Here is a 21,239-nt window from a genome sequence, read left to right as displayed (position 1 = left end):
GTGAGTACGGGTTGTGGACTTTCCACTCTGAGCCCCAAACTTCCTTTCTACTTGCTCTGATCTCTCTTGCTCTGTTGTCATACTTTGTTGTCTGTTGTGAAAGGATTTATGGTGAAAAGGTGAAATCATCCTGAAATTTGTTATGAAGGTCTGTGTTCAGCATACAGTTGAGCAGAGAGTGTCTGATCTGCGTATGAAATCAGAAGAAATGATCTTGCTCCACTAGCAGGTGGGACTCTATGTGAATGAAAAAAACATCCAGCTGTGGTTGCACAGGCTTCTGTGTAGGAGCAGAGGAAGCACTTATTTGTTCCTCCCTGTAGAAAGTGTCTTGGGACGAAAGTGTCATTATGGATTCAGCAGAGAATAGTTGATGACAGCTCATGACAGCATCGGCTGTCAGCCCAAGCACTGATATGAAGAAGTTATTCAATATCTTTTGATACCAAGATTACAAAATTAGTAGCACTAGTTTTTCTACTTCTTGCTCTGCCTCTGCCCTTGTTGTAGTGAACCAATGCAAGTTAAATCTGGCCATTACTGGAGCAAAGGTGTTTGCATGACTTGGCCAAACAGTAGCTAGTATTATGGTGTGTGTTCAGACTTGTTTGTGGAGGCATTATGGAGAAATATCTTCCAGGACATTTCTTCATACACTGTTATTGTCCATGTAGCAAAAGGGAAAGATTTTTCACTAAGTGAGTTCAAATTTCAAACTCAAATAAATAGTTATGCATCTGTCAGCTGCCTCACTCCACGAGTTTATACCTCACAGAAATTTTATAATGACAAAAGAACTGCTAATTGTGCTCAGAGATACCTGTATTTATATAAAAGGAACGCTTGGCTTTTCAGAAATGCGGGATACTCAGTGTGCTGCAAAAGCCAAAGGAATTTGCTCAGTAGCCTTCAAAATCTTGTCATTTTGACTCCAGTGCTTCACAATTAGAGTTATCAGAGCTTGTACATCCAACCCACCTTTGGACTCTCAGTTTAGATGGGCAAAGATGGCACACATTTCATACCAGTTCTGCCTAGTTTCTGATGTGTCTGCCTTTCCACATCACGCTAAACAGTGACCACTGTTTCTGATCTACTGCCATTAATGGGATGTCATAAGGAATATTAACAAAGTGAATAAAGCATTTCAGAGCGAGAGTCCAGTGATTTCATGAATCTCAATGATTTCCACTTTTTAAACATATTTTGGTGCTTTTGACACTTACATCTTCCACTCCTAACTTAATCCCAGTTTCTGTCAGTACCAGCAGGGGATCTGTATGAATCACCAAATAATTCCCTTTCTTAACTCCCTGTATAATCTGAGTTTGGAAGAAGTGGTTCAGATAATCAGGATTTTCAGTAACAGTGATATTGTCTCAATAGAGACTTTTCAAGTGATTTTTTTATCATAAGATTTTAGAAAGTGTAAACATGTACTTAATCATTAAAGACTGTCTAAATTCAGGACAGATGATACAATACAGCTACCAAACTGCAGAGTGCAGCAGCCTATTCTGTTTATCTCCTATTCCAGGGAACTTTTGACAACAGCGCCCTAAGTCACCATGGAAGATTATTCACCTTAAGTGTTTTGAATTATAACAATTGTAACTTTTTGGAGGTTACTTAAGTTGTTATGCTACCTTTTAGAAGGCATAATTGTTATGGAGTTCAAGATGTAATTTTGATAGATCATCAGATGCCAAAGATATGCAATTTGGAACACTCCCAGGTCAGTAAATGACAAAAACTGAAAGTAGAGAACACCTACTGTCTGTTTACCTGCAATAAAATCCTTGCACTGTCCTGCATTAGAGGTGATCCAAGATAAATATTTGCAGTCTTATGTGATCTACGTAGCTTTGAGCATGTCTAGTATAAGATAATAGTTAGATTTCTTTAATGATCAAATATATGTATTTTGAAGGGCAAAGTCTGCTTGCTCTAGAAACCTATGGACCAGAATTTCTTACTGCTGTGATTACAATCTCAGCATTATACAAAGAGTAAGTCACCTGTCCCCTATTGCTGGAGAATGGAGACACCCAGACTGTGGGAACTGGGAAGATACTTTGGCAGTCATTCAAAAAAAAAGAAAAAAAAAAAAGACTGCTTTGAAAAAAAACAGGCTTGTACCTACTTCTGGGGGAAAAAACCCAACAGTTTCTGGCCTTTAGAAAAGTTAAAGTAATTTCTGGGTAAGAGATAATTCTATTCTCAGAATAATTTCTTCTATGACGTGAAGTAAATATTTCTCTATTAAATGCTGGAAGAGGTATTTCTATAACAAATATATGGCTTTCAGACTGTATTAGCCCAGCATACACTAACATAAAAATACCGAGTAGAATCATAAACCTTCTGATTATGTCAAAGTCATTTCCTTTGACACAGGAATCAAGTGCCTTTTGAGCTGCACAAGGATTTTGAAGACACTGATATGACTTTGGCAAGGTGACATAGGATCTACAGGACTCTCCTGGACTGACATCTCAGGGCAGCTAGGAAAGGCCAGGGCATTTCAGATAGTGCTAGTATTGTGTTTAGGGAAGAGAATCCAGTCACAGGTTACATCTGGCTGATCCTTGTGACACTGATTTCATTAGCTGGATTGCCAGCTAGCCCAGCTAAAAGCTCTGCTTTCATCTGTGTGCTGCTGGCTATTAAATCATATCTCATGTAATGAATATGGGGCTGCAACGAACCTCAATAATATAGGCCAAATAGTTTGCCCACCCAGACTACAATGAACCCAATCAAAAAGTAACTGCTAACAACATTGGCAATATCCCACTGTATGATCACATCTGAGGAGAAAGGTTACTTGTACTCTGGAATGCTGTGTTTGGTTAGTTATTAATTTTTTTTTAATCTTTGACATGATTAAAGACATGGACAAATGATTTACACCTTCTTCTAGCATAAAACTTTCATTTAACTTACTGACATAGAATGACATAAGTCAGAGCTAAAGTTCATGCAGCCCTCGATATTGTGTTTTAGCACCGCCAATGTCATGCAGCAAGGCGTCTCATAGCTTAATTACAACTTGCATGGTGAACCACTACCTTTCGTTTGTTCCTCTTGATCTTGTATTGAATAGGGGAACTCAGTAGGTTTAAACTGTGAGAAACGTTATGCATTAAAGTGTAGAAAGCACTATCACATAGTCACATAATATATCATGTAATTCTCCAAGGTGTGGAGTGGCTAAGGTTCATTCCTTAGCAGTGAAAAGATGACAAGTAACAATCAAATCGTTGACCAAAAGAAAGGAAAAAAACTAGATAGAATATAACATTTTCCAAGAAAATATTGACAACGAAATTATGTAAACTTCCATGTACAAAATCTGTAATATCTGAGTGTTGTATAATTCACTATTTGAAAGAATAGTACAGTCCACTAAAGTTATAGTGCTTGAAGTGCACATCTTTATTTAGGCGAAATGTGTAACCGTAGTGATGCAGGGTGGGGAAAAAAAGTCGTAGAATGAAAATAGCAGGAAGCTGTAATAAACAGGAACATGGGATGTGAGGAAAAGGAAATAATTTCCACACTAGGCTAAAAGGAATCCCAGGCTGAAAGTGAATAGGAAAGTTACTGGATGGGAGACGATTGGGATGGTCATGAACAGCTAGTCTAAGCAATGTTAGAATTTCCCAGAAAAAGGGAGGGGAGTCAGGCATTCATAGATAAGAGAACACAGAGAAGTTAAAGGAATTATTAACATTAATGGTAATGCTTGGAGCAAGTCTCAGCAGATTAAGCTCAATGATAGGACAAGCAAATTACTCAAGATAACAAGTAATCTTTTTAAGAGATGAGACCTTTTTAACAATACACAAGGTTTAGAGAGAAAAGAAAGGACTCACAGGAAGCATGGTAGTGAAGGTGATTCATGCAATCCAAGAGTGAAAGAGGGAAACAGAAAGGAAAAAAGAGGGTAAAGTGTGTGTTAAATGAATGAATGGTATGGAAAATAAAGCAATGATTACCAGCATGTTTGGAAAAGTTGAAACTTTTCACCCAGGGTAGTATCTCTAAAGCCTGTCTAAGCAGATTTCAGGCTGTCCTTATAGACATGAGGAGAGGATAAATGCTATCATTTTCCAAAGAGGTTATTATAATTCACTTGTAGCTTAATCATTTAAAAAAAATCAGGAATGCAATGGTACCTAAATATGAGAATGTATTTAGAACACCCCCACTTGGGAGAAAGATTTTTTTGCTTTGCTTGAAACCTGGTAATTCCACTGATCTCTGTCTTACAGCTCCAGTCTGAGCAATTAGCAGGTGAATTAACTAGAGACAAACTCTTTGTGGGTTAATGGAGAAATGAGTGGCAGGAAGATTATTCGAGTAAACTGTAGTGTCTAAACCAGAAAATTATACAGAAATTTAAAAAAAAAAGGAAAACCACAAAAATTTGCTACATCAAGATAGCACTGAAAAGCTATATTTCAAATAAAAGTGAACAAACCCTATTTAGACATTGTCTTTTTTCATGAGATTCAAAGACATTCTCTAAGGCAGGCAAACATTGTAACCCAAAATATTAAGGTCTGAAAGTGCTGTTCACAAAACTTTCAAATACACCATTCTACATTGGAATGTCTTGAGCCATCCAGCTGAGGCAGAAAAGCTGAAGGATGCATCCAAAAGGAAGTAACTGAGCTGGTAACCTTGGATATCATGGCATTATAGCAATGGGAATGGGCGCCCTTCATTGACATGACAGGGTGAATGGCTGAAACTTGTTCAAGTCCACACAGCTCTTTACATCTCACTGAGAGATGACTATTCTGAGAATAGAATTCTCTCTTATCCAGAAATTACTCGGACTTTTCTAAAGGCCAGAAACTCTTGCTCCAACCATACGTCCAAACACAAAAATCATCAATAATAATTATAGCATGCTCTTTAATTCAGTAGAGTATGTTACATATAACTGATGCATCGTAAGATTAATCTCATGATACCTCCTATATCATCCATCAGTTAAAAGCAACAAAGCCTCCATTGCCAGATGGTTTAGATGATGCCTGATACATCAATTAACTGAGCTCAGTGAGTTTTTCAAGCGTCTGTATAGTCTCAATGAAAGCAATAAGATCATTTCTCTTTATTTCTATGGCACAAATCCATTGTGCAGAGATCAGAAGCTTAGCATATAAAAACAAGGACTAATTCAGTCCCAGTTTGTTCTGTGATATCATTCATCAGAAAAGGTAGGACTTAATGAAGAGAAGAGTTTCTTGTGCCTTATAAAATGATTTGCCAGTACCAGAGATAGGTTTCTCATTGAATAATCAGAACTGGGCATATATGCACCAGTGGGTTCCTCCCTGAGTATAAAAGTCCTGTCTATTAAACAATTTGTTTTGAAAGGCACAAACTCATATTTTCCAAAGGGCATTGTAGTAGAAATTTTGTCCTTAAAATTGTGGTGCTATCTGGAAAAAACAACAAGCTTTTTCTTGGTTCTACCCACAGAGTATTTTTTCTGGATCAATCATTTTTGTCCTACCTTCACATTTCTTGAAAAACATGTGAAGGATTTTGTATCACCATAGTCATCACTTATATCTGTGATCTACAAAGCAGGTATTAATTACAGGAATTATAACGTACTCTGAACATATTAAAGTGTAACTTAAGGTGACTTGTTTTTCAGTGAACACTTTCCAGCTCTGGGAATTATTCTCGCCAACTCTCCAGTGAGAAGGGCTTGGTCTGTTTCCAGAGCTAACAAGTCTGTCTTTACCTTCAGAGCTGCCTTCAAGTACGTGAAGAACTTCACTCAAAATCTGGGCACCTGCCTGCTGAGAGAAAGCAATTTTACAGGTAAGACAAAGAGGCCTTAAATTGTGTTTCCCAGTAAGAAATTCATAGTGTCTGGCTAAGCAGATTGTTTCAGCAGCGTTTGCTTCGTCGAGGTCTCAGCTTGGTGAAAAGGCTATCACTTTTGGTCTTAAAAATAAGTAGTGTCATTTTCTCTTTGCAATGAATTCTTTCATCCAATCATATTCCTGTATGCAAATATACCATAGCTGGTACAGATAAAAAAGCACAAATAAAGCTAAGAGCTCAGTCAGGACAAAAATCTCTGCGCTTCCCTTATACCTCATTTCACCTGTGTTTCAGGAACGTCCTCAAACTCCTCAACTGAAAATATGAAGAAGCAAGGGTCAGACAGCAGTCCTGCTCCAGTTTTGCCAGCACTGCCAGAACCACTCAAAGATCTGAAAATTAAGTACACCAAGGTTAGTAGCATTTGTGTTTCTTATTTTTTCTTATGCAATCAGGTCAGACAGCAGGATGTGCTTGTTTTAATCTTATATGAACCATGGAAGCAACTGTAAATCAGTGCTTAAAATGTTTATTCTGACCTGTTTCTGATATTATACATATTAGGAATTAATAATCAGTGATCCTTTTAATCTAAGTATTTCAAAAAGTGTGCAAGTGTGATAGAATCATTTCATATTTCGCTTGGGGTGAGTGTTGTTTTTCTCCTGAAACAAACTTTCTGCAGTGATAAGTCTCTCAGAAAATATAAGTGGAGCAAAGAAGGAAAAGTTTCTATTATTACATTATTTTTCAGAACTGGGAGAGCAAATGAAAATGTTAGCGTATTGCATCGTATTGCAATCAGATTTAAATAAATATACCAAATAAGCTTATGTGGAAAGGGATGTGTGAAAATGAAACTAAAATAAAATTCATTCCACTCACATATTTTTCTTAGAGGTAATAAATCTGTTTTTCAGCTTAAACAAGTAACTATCAATAAAACAGGTAAAGTCTACCATCACTAATTACTCAATATTACCATAAACTTTTTGTAATAGCAAATTCTTTCCATATGCAGTTAGAAATACACAGATAAAGAAGATCTGAATCCAGACTTGTGTTCCCAGCTTGCAAAGACCCTTTGCCTGTTTTATATCATAGTACACAGATATCTGCAAGAACTTTGAACAAACTGTTGGCAGAAAATATTGAAATTCTGCCCTCTGAAACATTCAGGTAGAACAATGATCAGAAAGGACCTCTTCTCTTTGGAGATTCCTTGGTTACTGTTCTTTTTTTTTTCTCATTACCATTGCAATGGAAATAAATTTTAGTTTCTAGAACCACTGCTTATTTTCTTTTCCAAAAGCAAGATGTTCGGCAATTATCTAGATTAGTCCTTTTGAATTCCATTCTATCCTACTCTTTCATGGAAAATAACCTAACCAGATTTCAATGCAAGTCTTTCTTGAATAAATCATACAAGACCTTACTTCGTAAATATTTAAGATGCTACGAAAGCTACGTAGTTCTGCCATGTGATAGCTCTCCACTGCTCTTTCTATCTCAAAAAAAAAAAAAAAAAAGCTTAATTCAGAGAAGATACTTTAGTACCTAGGTCACAGTGGTGTTCCAGAAACTACAGTGCTATTTGTTTGATTTTTTATTTTTTCCAAAGGAAAACAACTAATATGAGCAAAATGCCAGCTCAGAAATGTGATGTAACTGAATATGCAAGACATAAATTCCTGCAAACATTTCTATCCTTCTAAAAATGTTTAGTTAACAAAAACTTATTCCATTAACACAAAAAGCAACCACAAGACAGCCAGCATGGCTGAAATGTCTATAGTGCACAACTAAGGAGAGAGTCACATAGCAAATGCGTGTTTCTTTTGCCTTCACAATAGATAGCATTTCCTTAAAAACTGCATATAATGTGTAACTGTGCAGAAATGCAATGCACTTGTTTGCGAAAGTGTGTACCTACAAGTGATCAAATCCAACATACCCTTGCGGAGGCTTAATTTTTGCAATGCTTCCTCCTCTCTTCAAATATCACACAGGATTGTCTGAAAGCCACAACAGTGTACTGAGGGACAGGGAGAAGGGATAACAGAAATGTCATCCCATACCCAGCAGTCATCTCACAATTTAATAAAGCCTTTCCACTCTTGTCTTCTTACCTATCCTGTTCCTCTCCTGTCCCGTACAAGTTAGAATGTGGGATGTGGGATTGTTTTGACTAGTTACGTTGGAGGGATCAAGATGAGGGAAGCATTAATTACCTGATGTATTAACCTTTCTGTCTGAAGCACCTTGAACATCAGCAGATCCCTCAGCTCTGGAAACTCAATCTTCTCTTTTTCTACCATGGCATAATATCAACAGTCATCACACAAGGATCTGAAGAAAGGTCTGCAGGAGATGTTCCAAGGACTTTCCTCTTTACTTAACACTCTGTCTATTTTATATTCTATGAAAGGGATCATTCTGGGCCTTTTACAGAGATCATTTAACTAAGTATTTCCATATGTCTATGGATCTATAGGTTGGTATAGCTACATTTCAGATTATGCTTTTCACATATAGCATAAAACTAAGCACTTTGAAGGGAATTTGAATTTCAAGAATTAAATTGAATTCATTTTAAACAGTTAAATGGGCTTGGAAGTTGAACCACAAAGTGATCTTGAATTGGTTTCATAGCTGAATCTCCCTCAAAGATATTCCAATGAACTGAGTGAGTGTTGGTAGGTGGCTAAAAAAGTAGTAGTAAATATTTTACTTAGTCAACACTGAGGAATTAGACAATGATTGTTTGACAAATGATTTCTGTCATGATGCTTTCACGTACACTAAGCCCTGTGGTGCTCCTTTAATCAGAGAAACTCAGATTAGTTAATTATTAGGTTGTCAAATTACATGAGGGGGAGAAAAAGACAGCACATTCTCTCACTAAACTGCATGTGGAATATCAGAAAGTGTGGAAGGGTAAGCCATTCTAAGAGAAGAAAAATTGTAGCTGCATATCACATATGTTGCAATCACTAGCTTCACAAATAAAGATGAGGGGTAAAAACACAAAAATTTAATTAGAATATCTGGGAAAGGTAATCAGCTATAAAGGTACTATAGAAACATACTCTTTTTAAGAGCAGCTGACTTTGTAGACACAATGCCACTAACTGACAAATCAAAAAGTTTAAATAAATAACGAATAGAAAGAGTATGTTCTCTGATTATTAGTTCATTGCAGCAGTAAAATGCAATTCCTGCATTGATAACAACATACAATTCCAAGAGGAAAAAAAGTTACATGAAATATTAGCCAAATATCAAATTCTTGTAAGGAAAAACCTGGGGAAAAAAGATCTCACAACAGGTATTTTATACTGATATATTTGTTTAAAGCTTACAATTTCAATCTTTAGTAGTTCCTTAAATAATTTCATGTTTTAACTGCATTGCTTAAAGAATACAGTAAGACTCCATGACATATTTTGGGACTAATAAATCAGAACTTATAGCACTTGAAATGAGCCTCCTCTTGGGCCAAAAATCTCTTTCAGGTTTAGATGTAACTGTAAGATTTACTGCCATCGTCAAACTCAAGAATATCTGAATGACTCTCATAATCTATAAGAGTGGGTATGAATAGGGGCCAACAATTTTTCAGCACTGTGCATCACCTCACCTTGGTGATGCTGAATTCTGTCCAGCATGCGGGAGCCCAGCCACAGCCCTGGTGCCTCTTCACTGTTCCTGGCCTCTAAAAAAATGCTAGTGGTGTCATTCCCTGGTTTGCTGCCTGCACTAGAAAGCTTGTGAGCAGTCAGCTGAGCAGCTGTTGAAATTTGGTGATCGCTTTTAGCTCTGTAAAACAGGCAGCTGGGCTCATTTGAAGAACGTTGTCAAGAAAAGCTTTGTCATAGCAAGAGTTGTAGGCTACCTGAGTGCAGATTTATGGTGGGAAGAGGTTATGCTTTTTCTTGTACCATAAGTTTGGAAGAGTTTCTGGTATCTAAAGAGAAGATAGCTTAGACATTTCATTCCATATTTATAAAGCTACCCTTAATAGCTAAGTTTGGGATAGTCCACATTTTAGATAGTTCTATTACTTTTCTTGACTACATCTCTGTAGTATGGATTATAGTTTATAACAATAATAGTGAATTACATAAAAATTCTTCTCTGATGAAGAATAAGTTTATAGACAGATGCTGAATATAGGATCATGATTAGGATCTTTGCAACATCAGAAATGAAGTATTTTCTTCTCTAAACTGCACTTTTAAGTCACTTCTACAGAAGCACTGAGGCCTGAAACCCTGTCCAGACTTTGCCCAATATTGAACCCACAAAAAAGGGATCCTTATTCTAAGGAAGATGCAGCAAGAAGTTATGTTTCATAAGGTAATGACATCTAATGTAGAGGCTCTAAAATCTGTTTCGGCAGAGCTATGGTATGGTCAATCTGAGACAAAGCTGTCCACAGTCAAATACTTTCTTTCCTCATGCAGCACAGACACAAATATGACACTTCCCATCTGGCAGATACTTTACAAAATGAACTCATGGTCCTTTAAAAATACTCAAGGACTGAAGGGAAAAAAACCACTTGGACAACAAAGAAAGGTAAAGAGCAGGTCTTGTCTCCCTGTTCTCTGCTTAGGTCATTTGAGTGACCAAATCAACTGTCTAAACAATGACAGAAATACTGTAATCTTGAAGGTAACTTCAACCCCAAATGGTGAATGGTATCTGATTATCAGAACTGAAATCAATCATTTCAGAGAATCAAGATTTTATTGCACTCTGACAGTGGCAAATAAAGCCAGTCAGAGGGTTTTGGCCTGCAATAGCCTGTTACATGGGGTTTATTTTAAATACTAAGCTTTAGTAGTGTACAGTCTCATCTACAAGAAATGTATATTTCCAGGTCTAGTGCAAAGAAGTCTGAAAGTCATTAATTCTTTGAATTGTTGAAATAAAAACCATCTTGTCTCCTAAAAATACCAGTGAAATAATAGTTACAAAATCCCTGCAACAACATTTCTAAATCCTTGCAAAATAAATTTGCAGCCTTAAACCTCATGGACCACAGTCAGTCATCACAGACAAGCCCCTGCACCGCACGTGCCACAGAAGGGTAGGTTTTTTGCATTTCTGTCTGACAAACCAGCACAAAAAAATCTAAGCTGCCAGTGGAGTTCTGACTGACAGACAAAACTCTGTAACGTATTGCAAGATGATCCCAAATATTTTTTTTCAGCAGGACAAGAGTGTTGCCAGAGGCTGCTGTTGGCTGGTACTTCAATGTAGCCTGGATTTAGAGACCCACATGCTGTTTGTTTGCAGCATACTCCACAGCATTAAATGAGCACGGCTGCATGCACATTTATAAAGTGCAGCTGCTGGCAGTGTATGTAACACTGCTTACATGGAGAGTTTTGACTTCTTTCTTCTCTTTCCTGTCTTTCACACCTGCATATGCAAGACTGCTATCTAGCTTATGAAAGACATCTGGATAGTTTGATTTATACAGCCCTGATACAATGTTGTGTATATATTTAATATAATGAAGTTATGTTTTAAATGGGAATGGTATTAGAAACATTAATAAGAAAGATATTCTAAACTAATATTATGGGTGATATTGGTTGGTGCAATAAATGTAGTATTTAAACAAATACTTTCAAAACTTCCAAAAATGGTACGTTTTGCTATTATTCCTTTCAGAGACAGATATGAATTTGGCATACTGTAACATCATAGCAGTGTTATGTTAATATTTACCTTTTACTTTGTCTCTTTTCTTGGCAATGTAGCTAGTTACTAAAGATGACTTTTTTCATATTAACCATTTAACTGCCGTCTTTGCCCTTTCACAACAGCCAGAATTTTGGGTGGATATTCCTATAATCAACTTCATCATATAACTGAAGTTTCCAGGGACTTACTTACATATTTACTTCCCTGACAGCTTTTGTTAAATCATGAGTTTGCTAGTCAGTCTTGATGGTTGGAGGCAGCAATGGCACTCTGTGTATGGTGCCCACATAGAAACAAGCTGAAACATACAGGAATGTATTAATAGCAAATTGTTACCATATCCATTTAGAGATAATATTTTTAATGATCTTGATAGTTATTACCAAACTATTCCCCGATTATTAACAATGATTCAGGCAGTCAGTGTAAGCAATTTCAATACTATGAAAAAAATCTCTTCCCTGAAAGCTGTCACGTTTTCATAATGTATGTGGTTGTGGTGGTAGGGTTTAAATCCTAGGTCTGTGTGACAAAAACCATTTATCCTGCAGTTTTGGTGTCTTGACTTTGTCCTGCCCTGAGTCAACCATCATTTGCTTTGCTTTGCCTGCCCCAAAGTATTGTCTGGTTTTCTATTTAAATGTTCCTGCTACTCTGAGCAGGAACAGTCAGTCCTTTATCCTAATGGAGAGGAAACGGTAATCATATCTTTTCTGCTAGTTGGTCTTACAGCTAAGCTCCAGTGACTAAAGGTGAGGCAAGATGCCATGACCCTAAAGGTAGGCATGGTTTGAGCACAAAATACCTGGTACAGTCAGTCAGAGCCTGCCATGGTCTCCGTGACGAGCATGATCAGGATCTCACATGTGTGCCAGTAATGCAGCAGCACTGGGAGAGAGCAAGAAGGGAGGGCACCAGACCGCCAGCAGCAGGAAGGTGGGCTCAGGCACTGGGAGGGCAGCTTAGGGTGGCAACCCCATTTCAGCACTGACCTGAACCCAGAGATCACAGAGGTGGTTAGACAGAGGATGACAGGTATTGTTACCATTGGACTGTATATTATCATGTCCACTTTAAAGAACAACCTGCACAACACTTCGTAGCAACATAGCCTCCTCTTTTCAACATCTGTGCCATGTATCAGATCTTGCCAATGAGTTTTTCCTTTGTTTCAAGGTTAACCTACAATACCTACAGAACCTACAACCTAACCAGAAATAAAAAGTTAACCCACTTTGACAATTTTACCAGCAGTGGCTCAGAGATGGCAGGCTCTAGGGTAGCACAGATCTTGTGCACCTATGGGTAAGGTCCAGCTTCTATTTTGTATTTGTGAGCAGAGATAAGTTTCTCAAATTTCACCCAGAGGTCCTTAACATTCACTCTGCTTGTCCTCTAAATTTTCAGAGCTGTGTAATATCACATAAATTCTCAGTAATTACAACTGAAGCAGAGCATATTTTTAGTAGATTATTTTATTCTCTGTCACTTAACAATTGCTGAATCAATTCATTTTGTATCATCTTTAATATGTGAGAAGAGAAAATTCAGAAATATTATAGTTATTTTAATAATGGTATAGAGTACATCTTTTAAAAGACAATATTCACCTTTTTAGAACAGTATGTATGATGCCATATTTTCCCCACACAATTGAAATATATTGATTTTTCAGGAACAATTGCAGTGGCTTATTTCCTTGTTTGTTTGTTTGTTGGTTGGTTTGTTTTAATGAAAAAACAAACTAATTTCTACAGATTTCATCAACAGTTTTATTAATATTTAGTAACCAAAAACCTAAAGAGATGCAGGACTGCTCACTCCTGAAACCCTCTTTAGACATAGTTTTAAGGGATATATAGCACAACTGAAATTAGGACACCAGAGCTTGAAAGAGAAGTGAAGTGCCATACCAAACAGACAACAAAATTAACAGTAAAAGTAAAGCAGACATGGTGAGAATTTTGTGCTGTCTTTGGAGAAAGTATTTTTGTATGACACTGATGTCATTTAGACTTTATAAGGACTTCAAACATTTAATTGTTCTTTCAGCTGTAACGGTACCTTTGCCAATTACTTATTCCCATACAAAAGGACCAACGTTTGAATTTCTGGGGTGATTATACCACAAAAGGTTACAGATCATAAAAGTTAAATATAGGAAACAACAATGCCCACCTTGCTTTGTTTAGGTCTTGTTCTAAGTGCACCAGCAATGTTGCAATCAAGAGCTGATATTATTTATTCCAGCCATGCAAAGTAAATTCAGTACACAATGTGCTTTCAGCCGGTATAAAAGTTTCATCTTTGAGTAAGGACACAGTTCCTAACATTTATTAAATGAACTTTGGGTATCAATTTCATTGCTGCTGGGTAAGCTGTTACGATTAACTTTGGTGTAGGCCAACTGCTGTGCAATTGTTGTTCTTTTGTGCTTCTTAATTGCTAGCTATATGTTTGGCACTCTGAAAAGCTTGAAATAGAAAGATCTTAAATAAAAAGACATTAGATTCTAGCAAGATTGAGGAAAGCACAATTTTAGCTCATTTTCTTGGTTTTAATGTTAGACTTTTTCCAGTCCCTGTCAGGTAAAAGTCAGGATAAAACAGTTAAATAAGCAATGCATCCTGGCCTGGTTTTCCTGGTATATGGATGTTCCACAGGAAGGCAACAGAGTAGTAAAAGGGGTTAGATGATGTCTGGGAGGATGGAAGATCAAGAGTGGTGGTGTCTGCTGATGGAAATCAGTGTAGAGTCATAACAGAGATCCTCAGAGTTGGAATGAAGTATGAAAAACTATCAAAATGGACACAAATAATATTAATTTGCTGTAATACCTCTTGCAGTTCAAACAATAATAGTCAGACATTGGCAGCTAATAGTCAGAATAACAGGAGTATGTTTCTATTTTATGCCTAAAGACTGAATGGGAGGCAGGGAAGTGTCACCAATGTCAGGGAGACAAAAGATTTGATAGCTGTGACCATTAAATTAGAGGTAATCAGGGTATTGATAGAAATTACTGAAGAAATAATGAATAACATCAGTTGGTTGTTTGAAGATAGTCATAATGATTATAAAGCAACAGGAGCTAAAAGTTACCTAAGGATTATCTCGTCAAAGCCTGAAGTCATACACGGCAAGTAGCTTCACCCTTCAAAATCAGGAATGGCAGCATGTGCTGAAGACCAAAACCAGAGACGTTTGAATTCTTGGTGTTTAGCACAGAAACTTTCAGGAAGGGAGGGGAGAGAAAAGAGCCCCCTGTATACATGACCATCAGCCGTAATCCTGCCAAGCAATGAGGGTGTATACACTGTCAGCATCCACATTTGCTGGATGTTTGTATGAATATATGCACATACTGAGTGCAGGATTACGGTAATATAGCAGCATCCCACTTCTGGCACCCATAATATAACCCCTGGGAAATAATAACATTGTGACGTGAAAATGTTCAGATTGAGATCCTGCAAATAGTCTTTCCAAAGGATGAGTAGGAACTAGCTTTGAAAACTATGATTAGAAATGCCACTGTTTCCCTTAAATTTTCATCTAGGACCTACTGAGTTGTATAGGGTTATATGTGTAGATGAGGGCCACAGTTGTCATCTGCCCGTAAGCCACCCTTGGAATTCCCGTCATTGTCAGCTCTTGGACATTTTAATTTGGCCAGTGTAAACATTTTGGTATGTGCTGTTTCAGTCTGGAAGGCTAGTCCTCCTTTCCGTGTAAGATTATAACAGGCAGAAAAACAGCAATTAAAGAAATAGGTGTTTGTGATTTCATCAACAAAGTAATTCAACTTTTTTTCAAGGCAACAATTATGTATGAGAGAGGGCTTTTCTCCCAGTATGTGTTGCTAAGTGTGTTTTTAAAAGAGTGTCTCTGCAAAATGCACCAACTACCAACAGCAAGGACAGTCTAGGCTTTCTCTAAGGTTACTAACAGTGTACTTCTGGTGAATATATCAGTCATTTCCTCTTAATTCGTGATTACTATCTTTATTTAATGGAGTAAATTCTGCTTTTTCTGTAAAAGATTAAGAGCATTATGTTTCTGCTTCTGAATCTTGTTCAGGATCACATTCAATGAAGCAGCAATCCACAAAGCCAAAGGATTTTGGTGAAAAATAAAAGAGCCCCTCCCTAATCTCTAATTGTTTTTCTCCTGTAACATGAAAATAGAGAAGTATATTTGCTTGCTTTTTACTCTGCTTAAGTCGTTCATTCTTTGTTTCATTCAATTGACTGGGGGGGGGGGTTTAGTCTTGACTTTAATTTCAGAAAAATGTGCTGTTTATAATTTTTTGTTGGGATTTTCTTTTTTGGCAGGAGAGAGTGAAGAGAAACCAAAGCAAAGCTAAATAAAATAGTGTCCTCCAAGATACTACATGTACTATATATACTAAACCCAAGGATTGGGTTTACTTCTGTCGGGGCATGCAACAGAAAGGCACTCCATTGTTACCAATCCTGTGAGCATAGGAAACCTAGGTAGTTTTAGGCAGGTTGTATAGGGCTATACCTCCCTTGTACATCACAGACTTCAGTTTGAGATAGGAAGGATCCCTTTGTAACAGTATCTTTTTATGATATGAAACAAAGGGAAAATATCATGCAGACAGAGAAAGTTTGCCTCTCTGAAGGAAGTTAATTTTAAAAAGCTGTTCCTGGTTAAGTGCATATGTGATTACTCACCTCTTCAGAATAACGTAGAAACAGCGATTCCATTTTTAATTCAGGTACTTATCAATCAGGTAGCTCTCAGCTACGAAAGATAGATTTAGTCATTAAAACAGATAACAGCTCTATATATGTTACTAATATTGTTGCACTATTTCTTCCTCTGCAGATATTTATAAACAATGAGTGGCATGATTCGGTCAGTGGTAAAAAATTTGAAGTCTTTAACCCTGCAAATGAAGAGAAAATCTGTGAGGTTGAAGAAGGTGACAAGGTAGGGTTTTCTTTCTTGCTCTTAACTCTACCTTTAAATTCAATTCTGCATCTTAAAAACAGAAAGGCAAGCATCCATCTGTGGAAGGACCACCTCAGAGATGTACCTACTTCATCCCATGTAACTTCTTCTGCAAACATAATTCTTAGCTTTTTTACTAAGCCTTAGTATTGTTTGTAAACAGATACTGAAAAACTGCTTTACTCTTAGGATCTTGCCTATATAAGGAAAGCTCTGAAGAATATTTTTTGTTAATTTTTTTTTTGTTAATAATATTGATTCTTTTTCTTATCTTTGATCAGTGACATCTAATAATTTATTTGGGGGGTTTTGCTATTTTTTTCCTGGCTCTTCTTTACACAATGATGTAATCTAATCATTACACATTTATACAAGGTTTTTCATTATAGATAACATGAAGTGGACAAATACTGATATTTTCCCACACAGACTCTGCAAAGATGATCATTACCATCAGCATTTTTAGTTATGAATATGTCTTCTCAGTACTGCTCCCTTCAAATATTCAGTTTTGTGAAAAATTTATTGGAACTTAGTCCTAAAAAAGACTCTGAAGCTGAAGGTAACCTATTAAATAGACACTAATTCCACCAAAACTGGTTTCCTTGCAGCATGTTGAATTGATTAATTTAAGCAGAGGACTAAAAAGATTGTTGACACCTGTAAACAAACATTTATTTTTTATATTTATGAGGTTTCTTAGTGGAAAATTACAGATAGATGCCATGTAATCAAAGATATAGTGAAAACCTAAGCCCTCAAATAACCAGTGCTGTATTTTTGTTATATTATGTATTTTTCTGCTGAAAAAGGATTTGCCTTGTGCTATCATATAGTTTAAATGTAAGTTATCAAGTACGGGGGGCAGTTTTTTAAATAGAACAGACAATGTTGCTTAAACAGTTTTAAAACCAATGATCAAACAATTTTTTTTTATAAACTCTGAGAAAGTAAGTATAAGAAGTGAATGTTTTATTTCCAGTACACAGGTATACAAAAAGTGATGACTGTGACTGAAAACAGAATTTATTTTATAATTACTGTTTTGGTTCTTGCAAATATTTATTTCATTTTCTACGCTTTCCCCTTCAAAGTCAAATTTTTACATCTAAAAGTGAGAAAATTTTGTCACATTTCTCACAAAATGACATCTGATGTTCATTTTAATCAAGAAATATGCATATCTAGAATGATTTGTATAACAAGCGTGTTTTAAACTTAGCAGCAAAATGTCCATTAAACACCTTTTTATCCATGAGAACTACTATAAAAATTATAAGCTGTTTATCTGTGTTATAAGATCACCAAAAATTTACTGCCAATATAATAAGCACAGTCTCTTTCAGAATATTTTAATTTTCTGTACAAAGATTCACTCTGAAATGAAACGCTCTTTTGTGAAATACAGAGAAACCCAGCTCATTCAACACCCTGTGCTCATTTAATCTTAGTTACTCTGTTCTGTAATTTCATCATGAATCTCCTAATAAACTTTGGCGCAAATGCTATCTGTCTAACACATAAGCAATAGTGATCACACGTTATTAAGAAGCTCATAGTGAAGACACATTTTAAACTTTTTGTTAGACAAAGATGGCTGAGAAAGTCTGCATGAATCTGGCTGTTGATAATTTCATATATCTAATCATGAGTTTTTCAAACACTTTATTCTTGCTTTTCTTTAGTCTCAGTTACCTGTATACAGTGCTCAGAGTCACTGAGATTATTTCATGCGCTTTTTGTCCTCAGCCAAAGAATTTCATAAGCATGTTGTTAACTTCTGAATTGTATCCCACTAGAACCATACATGCTTTTGATATAAAATGCTACTTCTACCTCTTCTCTGTTCAGTGTTTAAAAACAAAATTACATTGCAAATCAGGTTGGCCTGATATTTGATCATCCTCAAATTAAATTACTCATGACCTGCAACTGTTCACTTAGCATTCAGAATTTTTGTAGCTTTCATTCCTTACAAGCAATCTAACAACTCATTAAATAAAGAAATAATACTGTTCGACACACAGGTTTGCTTTCTCTCCAATAATTTTGCAAACTAATGTGCAATGACAACTGCTATTAACTAAATTGCCAAGTGAAATGTACAAATCTAGTAAATTACACAGTCATTGTGAACCTAATATTCTAGAGCCTAGTCTTTAGATAATGAGCCAAGAGATTTTAGGAATTTAATTTGTGTGTACAATAGGGTTGGCAAAGGGCTGTACACTGCCTTGCAGTGGTATTTAAAAAAAACAAGTGGAGATTACAAAGCACAGACACATATGTGGGTGGGAACTGTTTTCCTTTCATTTTGATGGCTCTTTCAAGCTACAATCACTAATCCTAAAGGCCCCTAGTAATAATAAAGCAGCTCAACAAATGGTCAGTAGAATGTAAAGTAAATGTACTTCTGTAAAAAGTCTAAACTAGCTCTGAAAGGAGCTATCAGTCTTTACACTCATGGTGTAGATTTATGTACCCAAATTCAGTTTTGTACAGTTGAAGACGACCTTTTTTTTCTCACTTTTCATTCACAGCCCTGTATTAGCTTTATATAATTTTTCCTAGTTTTAATTATTTCTGCACTTGTAGTAGAAAGAACACATGACACTGTATTTAGTTTTAATTTACATCATTCACACAAGTGCAACTTATCATTTCCCCTTGTTCTTTTCCAGTAAAGGCCAAGGCATACCCCCGAAGTAATGTTGCAAAGTTTTAGAATATTTATGATAGAAAGAGAAGAGAAAAATATAGAATGAATTAAATATTCATTGAATGCAGTTTTCTGAGTCACAGATAAGTGATGAGGTATTTGACGACATTCTGACAGATTCTGAAGAAAAGTAATTCTTTTTAAAGTGGTAGATTTCAGCTACCTGATGTAGGTGACTGGTCAGTATTACCCTATAGTAATGACTGTGCTATTTGTAGAGATCCTTCCTATCTTTTCCAAAACTTCCTGGAAAGAACTTTGGGAAGTTCTGTGGGCCTCCTGCCTAGCGGGTCTGTGCTGGGCTTTCGAAGCCACTTACCCACCCCACTCCCAGCTTTTAAAAACGAGTTGTTAGCTACCAACATCAGTTAAAGATTCAAGATCTGGTTCACATTTAGAACAACTGACTTTGGTGTTGACTTAGTCAACTTTGCTGACTTAGTCGACCTTGATAGTGATTTCCTCAGAGGAGACTCTAGCAACCAGCAGTACAAAAAAAAGTTTGAAAGAAATCCTTTAAACAATGCATGCAAATTTCAGGGAAATGTGCCATGTATAGATTCCTCCTTTTTTTTCTTGAAATTTGTTTTTAATTTCCAGCAGAAAACTAGAATAAACCTCCTTTTTATGTCATTGTTTTCCTGGGAAAACTTTTACAAGAATTGTGAAACATAGAATTCCAAGTACTAAAAACCTTTCTCTCAAGAGATTTTTAATTGGGTTTTTTATATCCTGGAACACCCTTGCACAGAAAAGAGTTTCATATAATTCATTGTAGATTTTCCTGCTATAGCAAAAGCCAGATGATAAATAATAAATTATGCTATAAAAAACATTAATCGACTGACAAATTAGCTTGCTTAATGCAAAGGCAATGCTTAGATTTCAGAATATTTAGGCTTAGCATTTTAAACCTACCCAATTGTTAAAATTATTTTAAATACAAATGTTCCTTGAAACTTTCAAAAACAAATGCATTCATTTGCCTTCCTCAATAATAAATTTGTGTTCATTTTATGAAACATTCTAAGGAACAGATTTTTCTAACCTGGTCTTCATCACACCACCAGATACTTTTAGATAACATTGAGTAGTTAAATATTTAACTTACAGATTCGGGCATCTCTTTGTACATAAAAGAGATTAAATTGCATGAGCAGTGTAATTGGTGGGTGTACCCCCAATTACAGACACTGGAAGGCAGAGGGTTTAAATATCTAAATTTTAAAAATAGAGTTCCTTAATATGTTTTCTATTTTAGAAGCTTTGAGAACCCATCTGTTTCTCATACAACTTCACATTGCTGAAATGATAGCAGAAGGGTTTGAAAGAAAATAACCCATGTACTTAAAATTACTGTATTAATTCTGATTAGATTGGGGTTGGTGTCTCTTACTTATCTTGCAAAACACCTTGCATGTTTAACAACCAACAATACTGATGATGGAATCAATTATTAATTACAAAAGTTTCTCTGTTTTTCCCACAGGCAGATGTAGACAAGGCTGTTAAAGCAGCTAGAAAAGCTTTTGAGCTTGGGTCACCCTGGCGTACAATGGATGCTTCAGAACGAGGAAGGCTCTTGAATAAACTAGCTGACTTAGTTGAAAGAGATCGGCTGATTTTAGCTGTGAGTACGATACATGAACAAAAAGACTGGGAAAAAAGCCTATGTCCTGATTTTTAAAGAAAGATATAAGCAAGTGTAACATGCTAAATCCCTGGAAAGTCAGGTTGTCTCAATACTTGGTTTTCATCTGTATTGCAAATGGACCTCATTAAACTGGCTTGCACTCTGGTCTATTAACAACCCACACCCACAAAGTACTTGAGTATTTGATTAGTTTTAAGGTGATACTTAAGCCACCTACAATTGATGCAATTTCAGTTGTTGATTCTTAAGGACACACTAACATAGACCACGTACTTGACACTTGTCTAAACCAAGGCCTGAATCAAGGCCTAA

At 36.2% G+C, this 21,239-nt stretch overlaps 1 protein-coding gene across 1 annotated transcript in view; it reads left to right on the top strand.

Annotated features, from left to right (window-relative positions):
* Positions 1-21,239, top strand: part of ALDH1A1 (aldehyde dehydrogenase 1 family member A1) — a 54,352-nt gene that overhangs the window by 11,670 nt on the left and 21,443 nt on the right. The window contains exons 3-6 of the mRNA XM_050913592.1: positions 5,681-5,850; positions 6,151-6,269; positions 16,429-16,533; positions 20,763-20,903. Of these exons, the coding sequence (XP_050769549.1) occupies positions 5,681-5,850; positions 6,151-6,269; positions 16,429-16,533; positions 20,763-20,903 (535 nt within the window). The remainder of the gene's footprint in view (positions 1-5,680; positions 5,851-6,150; positions 6,270-16,428; positions 16,534-20,762; positions 20,904-21,239) is intronic.

This window comes from Gymnogyps californianus, chromosome Z, assembly GCF_018139145.2.
Source record: "Gymnogyps californianus isolate 813 chromosome Z, ASM1813914v2, whole genome shotgun sequence".
NCBI lineage: Eukaryota > Metazoa > Chordata > Aves > Accipitriformes > Cathartidae > Gymnogyps > Gymnogyps californianus.
The sequence above is the reverse complement of the archived record's forward strand: the minus strand, read 5'-3'. Positions and strand labels throughout refer to the sequence as shown.